The 22009-nt window shown below is 43.0% G+C and overlaps 1 protein-coding gene across 1 annotated transcript; it reads right to left on the bottom strand.

The window, feature by feature from the left end:
* Positions 1-1817: 1817 nt before the first annotated feature.
* On the bottom strand, positions 1818-21662 carry LOC124034396 (leucine-rich repeat-containing protein 75B-like). Its single transcript, XM_046347540.1, has 4 exons — positions 21050-21662; positions 15542-15670; positions 14527-14642; positions 1818-5787 (listed from the first exon to the last, which is right to left on the bottom strand). Exons 1-4 carry the CDS (start codon positions 21332-21334, stop codon positions 5199-5201), a joined length of 1119 nt encoding a protein of 372 aa, XP_046203496.1. The 5' UTR covers positions 21335-21662; the 3' UTR covers positions 1818-5198.
* Positions 21663-22009: the final 347 nt, after the last annotated feature.

Genomic DNA, 22009 nt, shown 5'->3' with positions numbered 1-22009 from the left:
TTGGGCCCCAAATACAAATAACTTGTTTTGTTCAGTACTAAGAACTTAGGACATTTGTTGTCACTTAGTTTCCACCTTGAACTAGGAGAGAGAACAATCTCCCTCTAGGAAGAGGTGACTGACACACAAACACTGTGGAGACAAGTGATTGGTTCCCCATTATTCACGCCATCCCTTCACATGGTTTGCAATGAAGACACACAGGTCACATATGGAAACCATTTTTCCTTCTGACTTTCTTTGCCATACTCCCTGCTGATATTCTGCATAGCAACAGCGACATGTGATAGATAAGCATGAATTCTCCCCTTTCTGGACCCAATGGGACTGAGGCCCATTTGAGGGAGGAAGCACAGCTGCCAACACCAGAGCCCAAAAGGAGACATTCTAATAACAAGAGTTTCAACAGTTCAATCATAAAAGCATATTCCGCAGATAAGATATCTTAATTATCTTTACCTTTGTTACTTAGCTTACATGATTTAGTTTCTTTAACTATCTCTAGCCCAATGCCCAGGCTTAAATAAGGATATTTTAGTACACTAGTATTAGTAGGGCTTAACAGAAAATTTTCCTCACACCTTATGAAAACATTCACTGACCCTTAAATACAGACCACTGTTGGATAAGCATACTGTATGTAATATCTGATTTGTCATGGGAGGGGTATTATATTAGCTGCGGTCTATCACATTGTAAATGATGGACAGATGTTGATCTTACACAGAATGTTAATATCAAGTGTCACATATTATAAGAGCATCCTACTGTTGAAGCCCTGAACAGAACAGTCCTGAACGCATCGACCTAGTCCTCTGTATGCCTGAGGGTGCAGAGGGAAGAGCTGGTCTGCTCCAGTTGTTAGAAACAGAGAGCTGTTGTGTTGTTTTTGGGCCTTAATTTTTTACAAATGAAACACTCTGGGAGGAATCAGTAGCCCCGTTTATACCTTCCGCTAACATGCATCCTTTGTACTGATCTTGTCCTGATCTTGCTCGTTTACAGTTATAATATCTGATCAAAATCAGTTCACAATGCATTTTTAATTGTCTACACCTGTCTAAAAATGTGGGCACAATCCGAATGATCAGGACAAAAGACGCATGTAGAACCAGGTATAAACAGGGCTAGTGAGTCAGCTGGGCATGTTTCATAAGCATAGCTCATCCCTATTGAGATCTGCTGGGTATTTCCGCTGCTCTGTACCAGATTGTATTAGGAGCTGTCTATCTGTTTGGCTTCTTGCGGTTTTCCTTTTTTCCAGGGTGCTGGAGTATACAGGGGATGGTGCAAGATAATGGGATCAGTAAATGGCTCATTGCAGATACAATGCTCTTTCCTGTATCAAGTTTTCTGAAGATGAGACTCCTCTTTTGTTTCTGTTTTGAGTGTCTGATTAGAGCAAGTGCTGTTGATACAAAATATGTTTACTTTAATACTGTAAATGAATCAGAATTCATTCTAATAAATCTTTTGGTATGATTATCATTGCTGGTCCGGAAGTCATTAGAGTAGTAATTGAAGTAAACAATAGATAAATGGCATCGCTGTAAGATTGAAGGGACTTCGATGGTAATTGTAGAAGCCATCATCGTGAATATACACTATATAGTATGTCAACACCCCTCCAAATGAGTGGATTTGGCTATTTCAGTCACAGCCATTGCTGACAGGTGTATAAAATTGAGCACACCGCCATGCAATCCCCATAGACAAACATAGGCAGTAGAATGGCCCGTACTGAAGAGCTCAGTGAAACGATGCCAACTTTCCAACAGGTCAGTTTGTCAAATTTCTGCCCTGCTAGAGCTGCCCTGGTCAACTCTAAGTGCTGTTATTGTGAAGTGTAAATGTCTAGGAGCAAGAATGGCTCAGCCGCGAAGTGGTAGGCCACACAAGCTCACAGAACAGGACCGGCGAGTGCTGAATCGTGTATCGTGCAAAAATCTTCTGTCCTGGTCCGGCTAGGCCCCTTAGTTCCAGTGAAGGGAAATCTTAACACTACAGCATAGTGACATTTTAGATGATTCTGTGCTTCCAACTTTGTGGTAATAGTTTGGGGAAGGCCCTTTCCTGTTTCAGCATGACAATGCCCCCGTGCTTAAAGCGAGGTCCATACAGAAAGGATTTGTCGAGATGGTATGGAAGAACTCGACTGGCCTGCACAGAGTCCTGACCTCAACCCCATCAAACACATTTGAGATGAATCAACCCCATATTAATGCCCATGATTTTGGAAGGAGATGTTCGATGAGCTGTGTCCACATACTTTTGGTCAGGGAGTGTAGCTATTAAACAGAAAATAAAGCATCACACAAAATGATCCTCCCCTTGATTTAGCAGAAGCAGGCTTAATTCTACAACCTATTCAAGTGTGCTTCCTCCTAAGTCATTATGCAAACAGTATTGCTCTATCAGACAAGAAGGATGGTAACGATCATCTTTGAATTTCAGATCAGTGCTAACTATTCACTGGACAAAGGAAGGGGATACAGCACAATGTATTTTATGACCTTTAAATACATTTTGTGATTCCCTTTTAAAAGAATACCCAGGAAGCCTTTAGTCATGAGCACTGTGAACATAGTAGATACAGCAAATCTGCTCATGTCTTAAAGTATTTGCAAACAAGCGAACTAAGACTTTCACATGTATGATGTTTGACTTGCTCTGTAAGCAAGACCCAATCTACAAGATGTGGTGTGGGCAATCCTTGACTGTTACAGTGTGTATGTCTGACCCAGATAGAACATGGCATTTGCGACCTGGGAGGTGTGACAGTCACACTGTGCTGTGACCTTATGGGAGCCACCTGGTGGAAATGCCACATTACCATCTGTGGTGGCAGGAACAAAAGGCCGGGGAGGAGAGGACCAGGGACAAGACCTTGTGACTGCCACCCTATCCCTGCCACTGTGTTGCCCTGGTGCATGATGGGAGCTTAAGGTTTTTACTAATGGGATGCAACAACGCAGACAAACCACTCCACTGGCACACAGACACACAGTACACCCTCAACCCCAAAAACTCTAGCCTAGCCACCCACATCAATCACCTCTCAAGTGATTGCATAGCTGTTTTGTTGTTTACAGACACTTCTACACTTCCTCCTGCTGTTTGTGCCAATGACAGCGGCAGACGAGTCAAAACAACCCAAAGAGACAAACAATTAACTCATCACATTTGTTGCTAGCAGTGTCATTATTAAATCACCTGCACCCCCACTCAAACACTCAATCATGACTTTAACATAGAAATTAAACTTAACTCTTGTGCCAACCTTATGCCAATCTTTACTCTTCTCTTTCTGTTACACTTCATCCTGCAAACAGTTGCTTAGAGTCACTGTTTTTATTGGCAGTAAAATGTCATTCTAAGTATGGCACCACATACAGATACAATGACCCAGAGTTGACAAATAGTATAACAATGACACACAATGCTAACATATACAGTGTGAGCAAAGTATTTTCCTACCATAGTCCCATAAAACCATTACAACACCTTTGATATTTTTTAAACATACACATATTGTACATGAAAAGTGATTTCCTGTGCTACATGTCAGTGTACATTTAATGTCAGTGAAATGGGGAACATTTGTTGCTAGCGGTATGTCATTAGTTTATTAATACCTTGCCCTTGTGTGTCCCCTAATTGTTCCAGCAGAGGTTAGAGTGCTCATTTTCACAATGAAATAACTACGATTAATAATACAAACAGTTACAACAGCTATCAGACATTATACAACAGCAAACACACATTAAACACCCTCACACATATTCAATCAGATGATACCAGTATATTACATCCAGTTATTAAATTATTGTTAATGCATTGACTCTATTAATAGCAGTTTGCTGAATGACCTTTATGTACATTATGGTGTCAGTGTGGTTAAGCTTCTGAAATATCATTGTGAAAAATCAATATTGATATTAGGATGAATTGGTAAAAAGCTTTATGCATCAATGAGAGAATGAAATGGATCTGAAGTCAAATCCATTTCTCACCTTTCTTAAAGTGCAATACAGCATGGAGCTCAGCTGTAGTTGGTAAACCCAACTGAACTATTATGTGCTATTTCATAGACCACCACTATCCAGCACTACACTCAGCCCACCCCGCTGATTATCAGCCCTGGTAATAGCCTACAACTGATATGTAACAGTCATGTTTCTCCCACAATAAACAAACACACATATAAACAAACACACATATAAATGTTAATAACGACATATTAGTACAAAGGGTGTCAGTATGTGATTCCATTTGGTACGTTCCTCACTACAACGAGATGAATGAGTCCACCCTGGGGGCTTGTCTGCACTGTCATTCATCCCACATGTGTTCTAAAATGATAATGACTAAAACATCCAAAATCCAGTGGTGAATCTCAGAGTTTTGGACAACAGCAAACAATCAGTCTATTGTTGAGTCCTACCTGTTGTCTTCGAAGATGGCTTTATTCACCAGCAGTGCACTAAAATAGCCTGTGGAAACACAACAGAGCCCTGTTTTGTGTCATCATTTACATCTACGTAGGTATTCACAAGTGGACATTTCGAAAGGGAGGGGGGGGGGCAAAAAGTCTTGACTTAGCAGTTTTGCCAGAATCACGTGACGGTTCGTCGGCTGTATAGTCTGTTGAACTTGTTTCATAGCCTTTGTTGAGAGATTAACAGAGAACACACAATGTGGAGCTAGGCCCTGCCTGCCAGGGATAGTCTCAGTGACAGTCCTGGTAGAGAACCTACTGCTTCCAAACCAACAGCAGCTCATTAGACCACCAGCGCTATGCCGCTCCTCCGTCAAGCCGTCTGATCCGAAGTCCTTGGGATTTGCTCCACAGCTGCTACTTTAAGAGGGCGAGAGAGAGAGCACCTTTTCCTAAATTCTTCTAGCGAACCTCCAATGAAACCACACCTCGTTCCCAGGAGCACCATCCACCAACACAGTAAGTCACCAACATAATCAGTTACTGCAGTGGTCTTGTGTGGGTTAACTCATAGATGGTGAGAGATTCATTGGTGGCTGTGTTGGAACGATGGTCTCTGGAATGTGTGGCGCTAAACATCCCTCGTGCCACAATGGGTGACTGGGCTCATGGTGTAAAGGGCAACATGGGAAAGGTAGGAACTTGAAGCTGTGGGAAGGCCTTTCAAACAGCTGAACCGAGCCAGGGGGACTTTAACTCATCACCTCTCACAGTAGTGTAGTGTGAAGTCCTTTGAAATCTTCTTCCCCCCTATAGCCCATGGCTCCAGCTCGTCTTCATCTTCCTCCCCCTCCTCTTCCCCTGCCTCCTCCTCCTCGTAGTGGCTGGGTTCCTCAATGGAGGTCTCCATGTGGTAGCAGTAGGGTTGGCCCTCTGTGTACTCATAGATGGTGGGCAAGCTGCTCTTCAGGCTGCAGCGGCGTCGCAGGGCCACTAACAGGGGCTGGGGCATGGTGAAAATGTCAAAGTTGTTGCCCAGATCAATCCAAGCCAGGCTGGAGAACTTCTTCGGGTCTTTCAGGATCTCAGTCAAGTCTTTGACTATGGCCAGGGTCAGCCTGTTGCCGTTGAGGGCCAGGGTGTTGAGTTTGGGCAGAGACCCCAGGACCGGTAGCAGGACACGGAGGTTCTCATCTTGGAGCTCAGTGAAACTGATATCCACAGCCACCACTGCATCCCCACTGTTCTGAAGGTAGAAGGCCACGTGGCGAACATCTCGACTGGAGAGAGGTATGCCAGACAAGTCAACTGTGTCAGTGGATACTTTTCTCTGCAGGGTTGTCTTGAGACTGTAAAGAAACAAAGTGTTGGATATTGACCATTATTTGAGACATTCTTGGATATGAAAGTACAAACGCTCAGTGAAGATATCTCAGAGCTTACACTCTTAGAAAAAAGGGTTCCAAAAGGGTTCTTTGGCTGTCCCCATAGGAGAACCATTTTTGGTTCCAGGTGTAAGCCTCTGTGGAAATGGTTCTACATGGAACCCAAAGGGCTCTACCTGGAACCAAAAAAGGTTTGTTCAAAGGGTTCTCCTACGGGGACAGCCGAAGAACCCTTTGAGGTTTTAGGTAGCACCTTTTTTTAATGAATAAGGGAAATAGAGGGGCTGAGTACTGACATTTTGGTCTTAACTGTATCATCTAAGTGTGTAAGCAGGGAACATGGCATTGTGTCATATTGTGTTTCCTGTGATGTGTAAAGGAGGGAGGTTGGGCACGCTTGGAGAGGAAGGCTGATATAGATTCTGCAGCATGAGGATTTAGCAGTGTACACAGTGATGGGCCAAAACATCCGAAACATCCAAGCTCCTCATTCAGAGAATGAAAAGCATTGACTTCCTTTTTACCAAGAGCCAAAACACTCACCATCTGATTATATGACACTTCATTTGAAAGCCAAACCAACCTGTTTTAATGACTGAAACAAGAAAATATCTAGACAGACAAACGGCAGAAAAATTATAGTTATAGATTTGGGATTGTGGCAACAGGAGAGGGTGGCAGAAATATTTGATTGATAAAAATATTTAACACTTTAAGCCATCAAAGAGAAAACATGGAATTAACAGATTTGACCAGGGTAGAAAATGCATGGGAGCCTGTCAAGGCAGCTGAGGCATGGGAGCATGTCGATCCTGCTGAGGTATGGAAACCCGTCGAGCCAGCTGAGGCATGGGAATCCGACAAACCAGCTGAGGCCTCCCAGGTAGCTTCGGTTCTGACACCCGGACCTGTCATCACCTACAAAAAACAAAAAACTACAAAAAACACTACCTGATGCTTCCCTAAGGTGAGGCGTTATTCCGTAACGATGTGCGCTGAGAGTCGGGAAGCAAGTTCAGGGAGTGAGTGTTTTAATAAATAAACGTAACATAGTACAAAACAAGAAAACACGAACAACGCACAGACATAACACAGAAACAATGACGTCTGGGGAAGGAACCAACAAGAGTGACATATATAGGGCAGGTAATCAAGGAGGTGATGGAGATCAGGTGAGTGTCATAATGCGCTGATGCGCGTAATGATAGTGACAGGTGTGCGCTAGAACGAGCAGCCTGGTGACCTAGAGGCCGGAGAGGGAGCACACATGACAACATTGGGTTGTTATTTTACCTGAAATGCACAAGGTCCTCTACTCTGACAATCAATCCACAGATGAAACGGTAAACGGTTGTTTCTCCTCATCTCTCCTTCCTTCAGGCTTCGTTGGACTTCATATGGCTTTTCTTCTTTGGACTTTATATGGTGGTTGGCAATCAACTTCTAAGTGACCCCAGTCTTCATTTCTCAGAACAAGAATAGACTGACGAGTTTCAGAAGAAAGTTCTTTGTTTCTGGACATTTTGAGCCTGTAATCGAATCCACAAATGCTGACGCTCTAGATACTCACCTTGTCTAAAGAAGGCCAGTTTTAGTGCTTCTTTAATTAGCACAACAGTTTTCAGCTGTGCTAACATAATTGAAAAAGGGTTTTCTAATGATCAATTTGCCTTTTAAAATGATAAACTTGGATTAGCTAACACAATGTGCCATTAGAACACAAGAGTGATGGTTGCTGATAATGGGCCTCTGTACGCCTATGTAGATAGTCCATTAAAAAAATCAGCCGTTTCAGGCTACAATAGTCATTTACAACATTAATAATGTCTACACTGTACTGATCAATTTTATTTTAATGGACAAAAAATGTGCTTTTCTTTCAAAACAAGGACATTTCTAAGTGACCCCAAACTTTTGAACGGTAGTGTATGCTACTAAAAACCAATGAGAAGATGAGAGAGGACGGACTTGCAGCGTGTTGAGCATCACAAATAGACCCAGATTCTATTTCAGCGCCTGGCCACGCAGACGCTCGCAAGCAGTGTGTGTGCAATGATTGAATAACATGTATGTGTAAATTTATTTTGCAACGTTCGCGCAAGCAACGTGTCCGGTCTGGTCAGCATGTAAGTTGTGTTGCTTCAGTGGACAGAACAACTTCTCTGTGAAAGGCAGGTGTGGGTTCCATTTGATGTGATGTGGAAATTGAATACATTCAACATGTGACTGAGAAGCAAAACCATAAGGCTGGATATCTGTTTCAGTGCATGACCTCACATCATGAGCCTATCAGAGAAAAATCCTCATGCCCTTTGAAAGATGACATTTGTGTGATCTTGGTGTCCACAGACGCTTAGATTTGTATTAAAGGCATTGCACCTTGATGTTGCTTTAGTGCTGACTTTCAGGAATTGGAATAGCATGGCAATGGCTCATTCTAGGCAATAAGGAAGAGAGCCCATTGATCTAATGCATTGTTCTGCTTCATACAATCACAATACAATTGTACACTGCATTCAGAAATTATTCAGACCCCTTGACTTTTTCCACATTTTGTTGCGTTACAGCCTTATTCTAAATGTATTACATTGTTTTCTCCCCTCATCAATCTACACACAATACCCCATAATCACAAAACAACTAAACGTTTTTTTGAACATTTTGCAAATGTATAAAACATTTAAAAAATATGGAAATATCATATTTACATAAGTATTCAGACCCTTTACTCAGTACTTTACTGAAGCACCTTTGGCAGTGATTACAGGCTCGAGCCTTCTTGGGTATGACGCTGCAAGCTTGGCACACCTGTATTTGGGGAGTTTCTCCCATTCTTCTCTGCAGATCCTCTCAAGCTCTGTCAGGTTGGATGGGGAGCATCACTGCCCAGCTATTTTCAGGTCTCTCCAGAAATTTTAGATCGGGTTCAAGTCCGGGCTCTGCCTGGGCCACTCAAGGACATTGTCCCGAAGCCACTCCTGCGTTGTCTTGGCTGTGTGCTTAGGGTCGTTGTCCTGTTGGAAGGTGAACCTTCACCCCCCAGTCTGAGGTTCTGAGCACTTTTTTAAATCAAGTATCTCTCTGTACTTTGCTCTGTTCATCTTTCCCTCGATCCTGACTAGTCTCTCAGTCCCTGCCGCTGCAAAACATCCCCAAAGAATGATGCTGCCACCACCATGGAGCTCTGTCAGAGTGACCATTGGGTTCTTGGTCACCTCCCTGACCAAGGCACTTCTCCCCCGATTGCTCAGTTTGGCCAGGCGGCCTGCTCTAGGAAGAGTCTTGATGGTTCCAAACTTCTTCCAATTAAGAATGATAGAGGCCACTGTGTTATTGGGGACCGTCAATTCTGCAAAAATGTTTTGGTACCCTTGCCCAGATCTGTGTCTCGATATATTCCTGTCTCTGACCTCTACGGACAATTCCTTTGACCTCATAGCTTGTTGTTTTGCTCTGACATGCATTGTCAACTGTGGGACCTTATATAGACAGGTGTGTGCCTTTCCAAATCATGTCCAATCAATTGAATTTACCACAGGTGGACTCCAATCAAGTTGTAGAAACATGTCAATTTCAAGTCTCATAGCAAAGGGCCTGAATACTTATGTAAATAAAGTATCTGTTTTTTATTTTTAATACATTTGCAAACATTTCAAAAAAGCTGTTTTTGCTTTGTCATTATGGGGTATTGTGAGTGGATTGATGAGGATTTTTTTTAAATGTTATTATTTTTAATTTGTTTATTTAATCCATTTTAGATTAAGGCTGTAATTTAAAACCTCTACAGCAGTGGTTCTCAATCATGGTCCTGGGGATCCAAAGGGGTGCACATTTTCGTTTTTGCCCTATCACTACACACCTGATTCAAATCATCAAAGCCTTTTGATGAGTTGATCATTTTAATCAGCTGTGTAGTGCTTTGAATCCAACGTATGGACCACATCGAACGTACGCACCACACCTCTGCAACGCAAGGCTGCAAGGCAAACACAGCGTTTCATTGGAAATGAATGTAATTCTGGTGTACCAAAATGCAACTACGCTGTCGGTGTATTCAAAGCGTAAAACTTTGCACATACACTACAAAATCTAAATTGCATCTGTGCTGGAATAATACATTATGGCCTTTCACTTGCATTTCAAAGATGATGGAATATCTCTTACCAGATCTAATGTGTTATATTCTCCTACATTAATTTCACATTTCCAAAAACGTCAAAGCATTTCCTTTCAAATGGTATCAAGAATATGCATATCCTTGCTTCAGGTCCAGAGATACAGACAGTTAGATTTTAGGGGAAAATTAATAAAAGGGTCCGATCCTTAACAAAATGTTGAAAAAGGGCATTTTACATATAGAGAGATGCTATAACGTATTGACATTTATTCACACCAGGCTTTATACTGCACAGTATAGTGTATATATGATGTACTGTGGAAGCAATGTGTGATGATGAGCAACATAAACTTCATCTGCGCATTCCCTGCTCCTCATACACTGTGAGGAGTATACTGTGAGGAGTACACTGTGAGGAGTATACTGTGAGGAGTATACTGTGAGGAGTATACTGTGAGGAGTACACTGTGAGGAGTATACTGTGAGGAGTACACTGTGAGGAGTATACTGTGAGGAGTATACTGTGAGGAGTACACTGTGAGGAGTATACTGTGAGGAGTACACTGTGAGGAGTATACTGTGAGGAGTACACTGTGAGGAGTATACTGTGAGGAGTATACTGTGAGGAGTACACTGTGAGGAGTACACTGTGAGGAGTATACTGTGAGGAGTATACTGTGAGGAGTACACTGTGAGGAGTACACTGTGAGGAGTATACTGTGAGGAGTATACTGTGAGGAGTATACTGTGAGGAGTACACTGTGAGGAGTACACTGTGAGGAGTACACTGTGAGGAGTATACTGTGAGGAGTATACTGTGAGGAGTATACTGTGAGGAGTATACTGTGAGGAGTACACTGTGAGGAGTACACTGTGAGGAGTATACTGTGAGGAGTATACTGTGAGGAGTATACTGTGAGGAGTATACTGTGAGGAGTATACTGTGAGGAGTATACTGTGAGGAGTATACTGTGAGGAGTATACTGTGAGGAGTATACTGTGAGGAGTATACTGTGAGGAGTACACTGTGAGGAGTATACTGTGAGGAGTACACTGTGAGGAGTATACTGTGAGGAGTACACTGTGAGGAGTATACTGTGAGGAGTATACTGTGAGGAGTATACTGTGAGGAGTATACTGTGAGGAGTACACTGTGAGGAGTATACTGTGCTCTGGGAACAAGAGAAGAAATGTCTCAGTCCCTGAATGAAGAGTGTCTCCCTCTCTCATTTATGGCCTTTTTAAAGGAATCAATATTGTGGCCATTAAATCCAGAGGAATTTCTTATGAGGGTCTGAGGGTCACTGTAAATTAGAAGGCTCATTGTTGAAAAAACACAAAATTACTGTTTTTAATTACCTGGGCATGTTAATCTGCTAAATATATTGACTGTCAAAATGAAGAGCCCCTACAGAGACAGATTTCTGCTATACACTATAGTTGAGAATAATTTCTTCAAGGAGACCATTTTCTCCACATATCTCCCCTGGGCTACTGCACAGCTCACATAATTTTGTTTTTGCAAAGTCATTAATGTTTAAAGCACCACTCTCTATTATTCATCTGTTCATCTCCTGTCTGGACTACTGCAAGACACTGTTGGCTGGGCTCCCCGCCTGGTGTTCAACCTTTCCAAGTTCTCCCATGTCACCCTGCTCCTCTGCACACTCCACTGTCTTCCAGTCAAAGTTCACATCCACTACAAGACCATGGTACTTGCGTATGAGAAGCAAAAGGAACTGCCCCTCCCTACATTTAGGCACTGCTCAAACCCTACACCCCAACCCAAGTACTCTGTTCTACCACCTCTGGTCTCTGGGCTCTCCCACCCTACGAGAGGGCAACTCCTGCTCAGCCTGGACTCTGCTCTATGAGCTCCCCCTAATTCTAGGACAGTAGAGTCCCTACCCATTTTCCAAAAACATCTGAAACCCTACATCTTCAAATAGTATCTTAAATAATCCCACAGCACCCCCGTCCTTCCCCCAAAACAACTTGCCTTTTGTTAACTAACACTTGCACCTGTATTTTCCCCCTACTAGCACTGACTTTGCTGATAGCTACTTTATTGAGGAAAAAGGTACTTATTATGACTGAGTTATGTGGTTGTCCCACCTAGCTATCTTGAATGCACTAACTGTAAGTCGCTCTGGATAAAGAACATCTGCTACATGACTAAAATGTAAAAGTTCCCTTCACAGCCACAGAAAAACTGTGGGACAGGAGCAGAACGTCATGTCGAGTCAGACTGATCAGTCAGGTTACCGCTCCTTATTGCCCCTTCTTCACCCCAGGTGTCTGCTGCACTACTGCAGGCTGGCTGCAGGTCTGACATTTCAACATGACAGACAGAGAGGAAGTGGCCATGCAAGGTTGCCAACTGTCATAATCCTCAGCTGTCTCCTGTGTGTACAGGGGCCCTGTGGATTGACCCGCCATGTTATGATGTGCCTCAGATATACTAAGCCTGTATCCTCATTAATCTCATATATACAAATTAATCAAATCAAAGTTTATTTGTCTCATGCGCCGAATACAACAGGTATTACAGTGAAATGCTTACTTACAGGCTCTAACCAATAGTGCAAAAAGGTATTAGGTGAACAATAGGTAAATAAAGAAATAAAAACAACAGTAAAAAGACAGTGAAAAATAGTAGCGAGGCTGCATACAGTAGAGAGGCAATAAAAGTGGCTAGGCTACATACAGAAACCGGTTAGTCAGGCTGATTGAGGTAGTATGTACATGTAGATATGGTTAAAGTGACTATGCATATATGATGAACAGAGAGTAGCAGTAGCGTAAAAGAGGGGTTGGCTGGTGGTGGGACACAATGCAGATAGCCTGGTTAGCCAATGTGCGGGAGCACTGGTTGGTTGGGCCAATTGAGGTAGTATGTACAGTACATGAATGTATAGATAAAGTGACTATGCATATATGATAAATAAAGAGTATGTCTAAACCTATGAAGAGGAATTTGCAAATTAGCCAGGAGAGAAAAACCTTGTTTTAAACAGAATATGCCATGAAAGATCTGTGGATGTAGCTATAGCAGTTAAATGTATTGTGATGAGACGTTATAGTTGGTAGTTATTATGCATTTGTTTAGCAGGGTGGTATAGCTGCCTATCTGTGTGAATTGCATAGCATTCGATTTGTGACTGCTTGTGCAGTAACTCCTATCACAGGTCGTTCTGCCCCTTGAGCAGGCAGATAACCCACTGTTCTGAGGCCGTCATTGAAAATAATAATTTGTTCTTAACTTAAAAACAGTTGAATCAGCAAGGAAGAATTGCAGTCTGGTATAGTAGTGAGAAATGTAAAAAGTTCTACTCAAGTAAAATGAGCTCGACAGATAACATTCAAGAATATTTTAGCAGAAACCCTTTATTTTGTGATTTTCCACAACTCAACTAACTTTGAATAGGGGAACACCTCAGAAAGTGCCATTTGAGTGTTGAATACGGGCGAGTGTAGTTTCCCTAGAGTGGAACATAACAAGCAATGGGAGGTGATGACTAATGTTTGTCCTGCTGTTTGCCTCAGACTGTGTGAGACAGTCGCTCTCTGCAGGTTCTATGGAGACAGCTGAATGAATCAGTGAAAATAACCACCTCATCTACAAGTTCAACATGGGAACACGTCCTCTCACACTCTAAGATTCTGCCAGTGAGTCAGTCTCAACATAATCTAATGTCTCTCCTAAATCAGGGGGACATCAATGTCTGCAGGTGCATAAAAGCCTTGCTTGAGTTCAACTGTACATTAGTTGAGCAGCAAGACAAGGAGATATTGGAATCAATGTCTTGTTTCAGTTGATCCTCATGTTACTATCATTTTGATACTTACTCGTTATTCTCTGTCTTTTCATGCTGTTACCTCAGACTGAAGCACAATGAGAACAGCTCATCAGATCGTGTTCTCTTCTGCTTATTTTCTATTCATTTAAAAAATGGATTGTTTCCACTGTCAATCCATCTTTAAAAATGTTAAATTAGCAATTGCTGGAACAAGTGTAGTCATATCCTGCTTTTTTCGTGTATAGAATGACTAAATACCTAGATACAGAAGAACTTCCCAATTCATTTGCCACCTATTTCCATATGAATTATTTGCACATTAATGCAGTATGATGACAAGAAAACTGGTTGATATAAATAACCTGTTTTCATCTAAGGTGCCAATGGATTTTATTTTTATATAACCCCTCTATTTCCTCCCAACCAAACTGACCACTTTTGTAGTCTGTATGGAGACAAAGTTCTGAGTCAAAGAGGACTGAAACCATTGCACAATTCATTGCTGTGGTGACAGCAGCACCACACAGAGGAATGACTGACACTTCTAGTTGCATCTATGGTCCTGCCCTGCCAGTCCAGAGGCCGCTGTGTCCCAGCCCTAGTGAATGTCAGCCAAACCCACTCAAAACCCACTTAGATGATGTCTAGGGTGGTGGTCAGAGGTCTGGGTGTGGCACTGGCACCATTTCAAATGGCAGTGTTCAAATTTGGGCAGTTTGGGGAGTCAGGGTTCATGGAGCAGTGGCTCAATGTGTAAAAGACTTATAGCAAGACGGAGGGGCTCACCAGGCCTGGGATTTCCGTCTGGACATGCTCTGTCTGAGCCACTTGGAGTGAGGGGTCAGGTGGTAGATCAGCTGTCTGCAAATCTTATCTGACGACTTGATGGTGTCAGCATCCTTCTGGGGGTAGATAAATCACCCAAAACACAGAATGAAAAGTCAAGTACAACAACAAAAGAATAGCCTGTTTTTAGTTTAGTTCCAAATATGGTTGTCACTCTTTGAGACCACATGAAATATAAACAAAACACAGCAAGTATAAACAAAACACAGCAAGTATAAACAAAACACAGCAAGTATAAGCAAAAAACAGTACATTATGTAACTGCTACATCTTTGAGAAACGTTCTACCAGAGCATTATTGATTGAAATACATCTTTAGATCATGAAAGGACATGTTCAGCTCAGTGTTTCTTTATACTTAAACAATTGTTACTCTCTGTCATTCTAGACCATTCAAAACAACTGGAACAGGGTTCTGTTATTGAATGCTACATTAAGACTGTTGCCTTGAGCTGTTCCTGAGCAAAACACAATTTATGTGCCTTGATGGAGCAAAGTAAAAGTAATCAAAGGCTGTGTGCAACAGTGTGGAAAACAGGAGGGACGGTGAGGAAATAAAGATGCTATTTCTATTCATTGTCTGTTATGTAAAGTCGGTTACTTTCGGCATCGCCAACCCATTTCAACATCATTTGCCATCATGTGTAAATGTTGCATAACTGAGAGATTATTCTATCATTGTTTTATCAATATTTTTATGTCAACAACATCCAGTTGGTAATAGCACACAGACATTATTATAGGACCAATCAATGTGAAGCCAAACCACGAGGAGAAGCAGAAGCAGAGGAGAAGCAGTTGCAAGACAATGTGGAAGAGCTTCCCCCATAATGATTGTATTGTAACAGCATTTCATTCTATTCATGACTCGTTCTCTTGACGTCTTGATTTCTGGGAGCTTGATTCCAAGCCAAGCAGACAATACGCCATGAGATGAGTGTTGTGGAGAGCTTACCTTCTTGGGACACTGCATCTCACGAGCCAGGCTGAGCAACAACTCATGGGAGATAGGGTCCACCAGGTTGAGAAAAGCAGCGTTCTTATATAAGATGTCATTGAGAGATGTGCCTTCCAAGCCCAGATCCTGACAAATCAGACAAGAAGAGACAGTATAACTCAAAGAGCCATAAAGCCACAATTATCGCTTTTTGTATTTCATGAAAACAATGAATTGTGTAAAGACAGCAGCATTATCACAGACACACCCGACTGGTAGGCTATATTGTGAAATGAAATATGATCAAATCGACGCATCTGCTTTAATGACATTAAACAATATATGGTATAAAGTGGGTATTGAGTGTCACGTTCTGACCTTAGTTCTTATGTCTTTGTTTTAGTATGGTCAGGGCGTGAGTTGAGTGGGTTGTCTATGTTCGTTTTTCTATGTTGGGTTTTGCGTTTGGCCTGGTATGGTTCTCAATCAGAGGCAGGTGTCGGGAGGAGGAGAGGAGGGAGGAGGGAGATTCTCATTGGAGGACATTCTGGACGGAGAAGGACCCTGGGCACTGGCTGGGGAATATCGCCGCCCCAAGGCAGAGCTGGAGGCAGCGAAAGCTGAGTGGCGGTGGTATGAGGAGGCAGCACGGCAGCGCGGCTGGGACGAGAGGCAGCCCCAAAAATGTCTTGGGGGGAGGCATACGGGGAGTGTGGCTAAGTCAGGTAGGAGACCTGAGCCAACACCCTGTGCTTACCGTGGAGAGAGGTGGACCGGGCAGGCACCGTGTTATGCCGTGAGGCGCACGGTGCCCCCGGTGCGCAGGCATAGCCCGGTGCGTTACATCGCAGCGCCTCGTATCGGCCGGGCTAGAGTGGGCACCGAGCCAGGTGCCATGAAGCCGGCTCAGCGCATCTGGTCTCCAGTGCGTCTCCTTGGGCCGGGGTACATGGCACCAGCCCTATGCACGGTGTCCCCGGTTCGCCAGCACAGCCCAGTGCGGTCTGTTCCACCTCGCCGCACTGGCCTGGCGACAGGGAGTATCCAGCCAGGTAGCGTTGTGCAGGCTCGGTGCTCGAGACCTCCAGTGTGCCTCCACGGTCCGATCTATCCAGTGCCTCCTCCACGCGTCAGTCAGGAGCTGCCAGAGCCGCCCGTCAGTCAGGAGCTGCCAGAATCGCCTTCACTCCGGCGCTGTCGGAGTCGCCCTTCACGTCGGAGCTGCCAGAGTCTCCCGCCTGTCCAGTGCTGCCGGAATCTCCCGTCCATTCAGGACCCGTTGCTAGGGTCCCTAGTCTGAGGTTGGCGGCGAGGATCACCACTTGAAAGGCGCCATGGAGGCGGGTTAAGAAGCGGTTAATGACTATGATGGAGTGGGGTCCACGTCCCGCGCCAGGGCCGCCACCGCGGACAGACACCCACCCAGACCCTCCCCTATAAGTTCAGGTTTTGCGGCCAGAGTCCGCACCTATTGGGGGGGGGGGGGGGGTACTGTCACGTTCTGACCTTAGTTCTTTTGTTATGTCTTTGTTTTTAGTATGGTCAGGGCGTGAGTTTGGTGGGTTGTCTATGTTCATTTTTCTATGTTGGATTTTGTGTTTGGCCTGGTATGGTTCTCAATCAGAGGCAGGTGTCATTCGTTGTCTCTGATTGAGAATCATACTTAGGTAGCCTTTTCCCACCTGTGTTTTGTGGGTGATTATTTTCCGTTTCAGTGTTTGCACCATTCGGGTGTAACGGTTCTCTTCTTCCTCTTCCTCTGAAGAAGAGGTGTAGCAGGGATTGGACCAAGACGCAGCGTAGTTATGATTCATGTTTTTTTTAAGAACGAAACTATACATGAACAGACTACAAAAACAAGAAACATGAAAACCCGAAACAGTCCCGTGTGGTACAAACACTGACACAGGAGACAACCACCCACAAAACCCAACACAAAACAGGCTACCTAAATATGGTTCCCAATCAGAGACAATGACTAACACCTGCCTCTGATTGAGAACCCTATCAGGCCAAACATAGAAATAGACAAACCAGACACACAACATAGAATGCCCACCCAGCTCACGTCCTGACCAACACTAAAACAAGGAAAACACACGAGAACGATGGTCAGAACGTGACATCGGGACTGTTTCGGTTTTCATTTTGTTTCTCTTGTTCTTTTTGTATTCTGTATTCATTCTCATTAAATTACATTATGGATACATACCACGCTGCATTTTGGTCCTTCGATCCTTCCTACTACTCCTCCTCAGAAGTGGAAGAAGAAAGCTGTTACATTGAAACTTCGCAGAGATAATAATGTTGATGCTACTGTAGATTGGACACAGATAGGCACATTTTTTTGTTTTTGTTAAAAAATATGAATTTAAGGGGGCGAAGGCTTTCATCTGAAGAGAGCTCTACCTGAATACTTTAATGTGCTTAATGTGCCTTGCTCCAGGCAGAAGCATTTCTTGTGGGATATCCACCCACACCTCAGTGATTTGGAGTTGCAAAGAGCTTTAGCGTACCACAGTATTGCACACCCTGTATCTCTAACTTTAGCACTAACTGGGGTCCTTATGATAAATCCTGCAGTATATGAGAGTTCAATAAACATTCAATGATGGATGAGCATTTGCTTCTTCTTTTGATGTTTAATGAAGCCTTTTGTTTAGGTCTGCCATTGTGCAATACATTCTAAACATGAATCTAAAAACAACTTATCCGTGAATGGTGCAGGCAATTTCTTTTAGGGCAGACTGACACGAAAGAGTTGCTACATGACAGGTAAAGTTAAAGGCATTTGAGTGAGAATGCTGCCCGTAACTGTCATGTTTTGTCATATATTGTCTTGTCGTTATGCTTTCCCTTCTGTTCGTTTCCCCCTGCTGGTCTTATTAGGTTCGTTCCCTCTTTCTATCCCTCTCTCTCCCCCTCCCTCTCTCACTCTCTCGCTCTCTCTTCTCTCTATCGTTCCGTTCCTGCTCCCAGCTGTTCCTATTCCCCTAATCAATCATTTAGTCTTCCCACACCTGTTCCCGATCCTTTCCCCTGATTAGAGTCCCTATTTCTTCCTTTGTTTTCCGTTCCTGTCCTGTCGGATCCTTGTATGTATTGGTCACCGTGCTGTGTTTGTGTATCGCCCAGTCGTGTCGTGTTTCCCTCAGATGCTGCGTGGTGAGCAGGTGTCTGAGTCTGCTAGGTTCAAGTGCCTTCCCGAGGCTACCTGCTGTTCAAGATCGAGTCTCCAGTCGGTTCTCGTCATTACGGGTGGAAGTTGTGTTTTTTGATTGTATTTTACTTTACTGGATTAAAGACTCTGTTTTCGCCAAGTCGCTTTTGGGTCCTCATTCACCTGCATAACAGTAACAAGCTACAAATCAGAGCCCACTGGATTAAAAGATTTGCATTCACCTTTTAAGGCGTGAATTAAGAATTAAGTAAGGAGAGAAGAAATGGAACAGAAAAGGACTATTTTCACAGGCTGAATACGATAGCTGTCATGAGCCTCAGTTCTACAAAGGCCTAATTAGCCTGCATATGTGAGGGGTAGAGATGGACGTGCACATACAGCGAGATATGAGAGACAGGGAGGATGGACACACACACACACACAAACACACAACAAAAGGCCTTGATTGCAAAGGACAGTTTTTTTTTTTTCCACATCTGATCATCTCAGAGGCATTAAAACATGATCAATACAGAAGTAACCACACCAGATCTGAAGCAACGAGGAGTCTTTTTAAATGGGATGTTGTGAAGAATAGACTTTACCACTTTACTGCACATGCAACATGATGAACTCAGTTGCCTACTGTTCATTCAGTTGTTACAGTACCTCTAACCTAACCATAGCTCGCCCGTTAACTCTACAGTGGATGATGGATCACCTCTTTTAATTAAGTTACAAACCAGAATGTAATTTTTGAGACCCGTCTCCATTTGCAACAGCCTGAATGCTGATAATGTGAGGCGTATTCAATCAAAACAGGGTCCCCTGTGATGTGGCTGTCATGCCGTTTTGGCCCCCCGGGTTGTCTCTGTGCCTTGATTAAGGATCTTCTACGCTCTCCTCTGTCAAGTCCTCAGCGTAATTAACTACAGATTGGACAACGTCTGATAGAGAGAGGGGCTTACGCTTGAGCTAAAAAAAACAGGTCTATCACAGATACTGTTACAGCGCATCAACAGTCTTATTGTCATGCCCTCGGTATTGTTATAGAAATGACTATTTTCAGCTGATAACATGTTTTGAACTCTTGATCATTCCTTAGAAACATGATGCGTAGATTGCGAATAAATAGAACTAAATCCAAACTTGACACAATGGTTTCTGCTTGGGAATTTTCAAGCCATCATGCATTCCTGTGTCTTAGTGTGCTACTAACCATGACTAAGCATGTTGTGTAGCAATCATTACCAATTCGATGGTCCAATTAAATGTATACAAATACTATGTCAATGCTACCTTCTATATTTGAGCTATGTGAATTTACATATAAATATCTCCTGTATAGCTGAGGCAGAACTTGAATTGATCCATATGTAAATGATGTGATTTTCTGTATTTCTGGAACCATAGACGGTTCATTCTCCTGCTATAACTGCCGAGGTCCATTACAGAGAATGGTCTGGCAGCAAGATGCAGTGGCAAATGAACTAACCTTATTATCAGACATTTAAGGACAAAACACAAACAAAATAGGATTTAATTCAATTGGTAAAAATCAGGTTTTCCTACAAATGTCAATACTAAGCATATTACATTATCATTACATGTGTGGAATTGCACAAGATAATGTAGAGAAATAGGAACATTTTGTTAATAAAAAAATACTTCTACAGACAGTGACACAGTCCCATGTGACACCACTGCTGTTGCACTTAGCATTGCCTATTCATGAGAATATATGCCAGATTCACTCTATATATGGCAGAGTCACTCTAAACTGGTATGGCATCCTGTTTCTGCTATTATTAGAAAATCTGAAAAAGGGAATGCACTCAGACAAATCTGTGCAATATGTTATGCATATCATATTGTGAATAGCAACTGTGATAGTTATTTGAAATAGCAGCAGCACCTGCATACTATGGTTTATAGCGGTGCCAAGGAAATTACCAGATGCCAGAGCTGACAGTGAGAGTGGTGGGCGGGCCTAATAGTTTACAAACACCTCCTTCCATAACGGGTCAATAGGAGGAACACCTGTGGCAAAGGACAGTTTACTTAAAATGGAGGTGAAATAATGTTGCGCGCCTACAAAATGTGTAATATTCTGACTCATCCACGACAGTCTAAATTATGCTCGCTACATATGGGGCAATGTATCTGTTTGAAATACTAAAATCAAAATTGTTAGGATGGGATTGACCAAACATATGATGATGATCAGCAGCGCACACTAGTGATGACAGCTATTTGTCATGACAGCAGATCGATGCAGGCGACGTCAGCCTACTGTGCGCAATCATGCTTGATTCGTGTGCAATAATTCCAATTAAATGTATGTAGATACTTTAGTGTGTCCTTACCTTCCTCAATAGTTTGAGCACGTCGGTTGCCTGATCTATCCTGCGATCACGGAGCAGCTTTTGTATGTCTCGGATCCATGCCACTCGCCTCACGTAGGGACTGTGGTTGGACCTTCGCAGCATCCCCGGCAGTTTGTCTGATTTCAGAATCATTGTAAAAAGAAAGTCGCCGCTGCCTCGACTTCCACCTCTGTCGCTTTCTCCTGTGCTGTCAAGATGCTTGCGACGCCTTTTCGTAAAATTATCATTGTCCAGACTACTCTGTCTGCTTAATCTAGAACCCATATTTCAGTATTTATATCAACAGTAGCCTATTTTACAATTGCATAATTGCACTACATTAATATCTAGAAATATAAATATTACTCAGTTCAATAGCCCATATATTATCTGTAGTCTGTATTGTCGTTGTCAGACGACAACCTCCAATACAGAGAGCAACAGAACAATATTCCTGATTTACCGGATATTTAATGACTGTCTGTTGCGCGCATGACACATTTACGAGGACAGACGAATGCTCTGTTTATGTTTTGATCTCTGATGGTCTACGTGTGCCAGCTTGGTCAGGCGGTGGATGCTCTTCTTGTCATTCCCTGCCTGTCCCTTTACGCTGTTGTTTAGGTTTGTGCTGTGTTGCACAGTAGACACCAGACTCGTGGCGCGCATAACCAATCAGAGCCCTCTTGTGGCATTGCACGTTGCACGAAGTTACGACACGCCCTTCTCAATTTCAATTTAGAAAGGTTTACATCTGCAGGGCAGCAGAGTACACAGCATTTATTATTGTACACCTATTGTAAATGTGTCTATAACTTTATACAACCTTAATTTACTGTGACACTGAACCGTATTTCTATACAACCTTTTACAGCAATCACATGGATGGTAGTTTGCGTTGGCTATTTTAGCATGTAAATCTTGGTTGGACAAACAAACAAAAATTGTGGGATGTATGCC

Source organism: Oncorhynchus gorbuscha, linkage group LG04 (genome assembly GCF_021184085.1).
Source record: "Oncorhynchus gorbuscha isolate QuinsamMale2020 ecotype Even-year linkage group LG04, OgorEven_v1.0, whole genome shotgun sequence".
NCBI lineage: Eukaryota > Metazoa > Chordata > Actinopteri > Salmoniformes > Salmonidae > Oncorhynchus > Oncorhynchus gorbuscha.
Note: the sequence above shows the minus strand (reverse complement) of the source record. Positions and strands in the feature narration are given on the sequence as shown.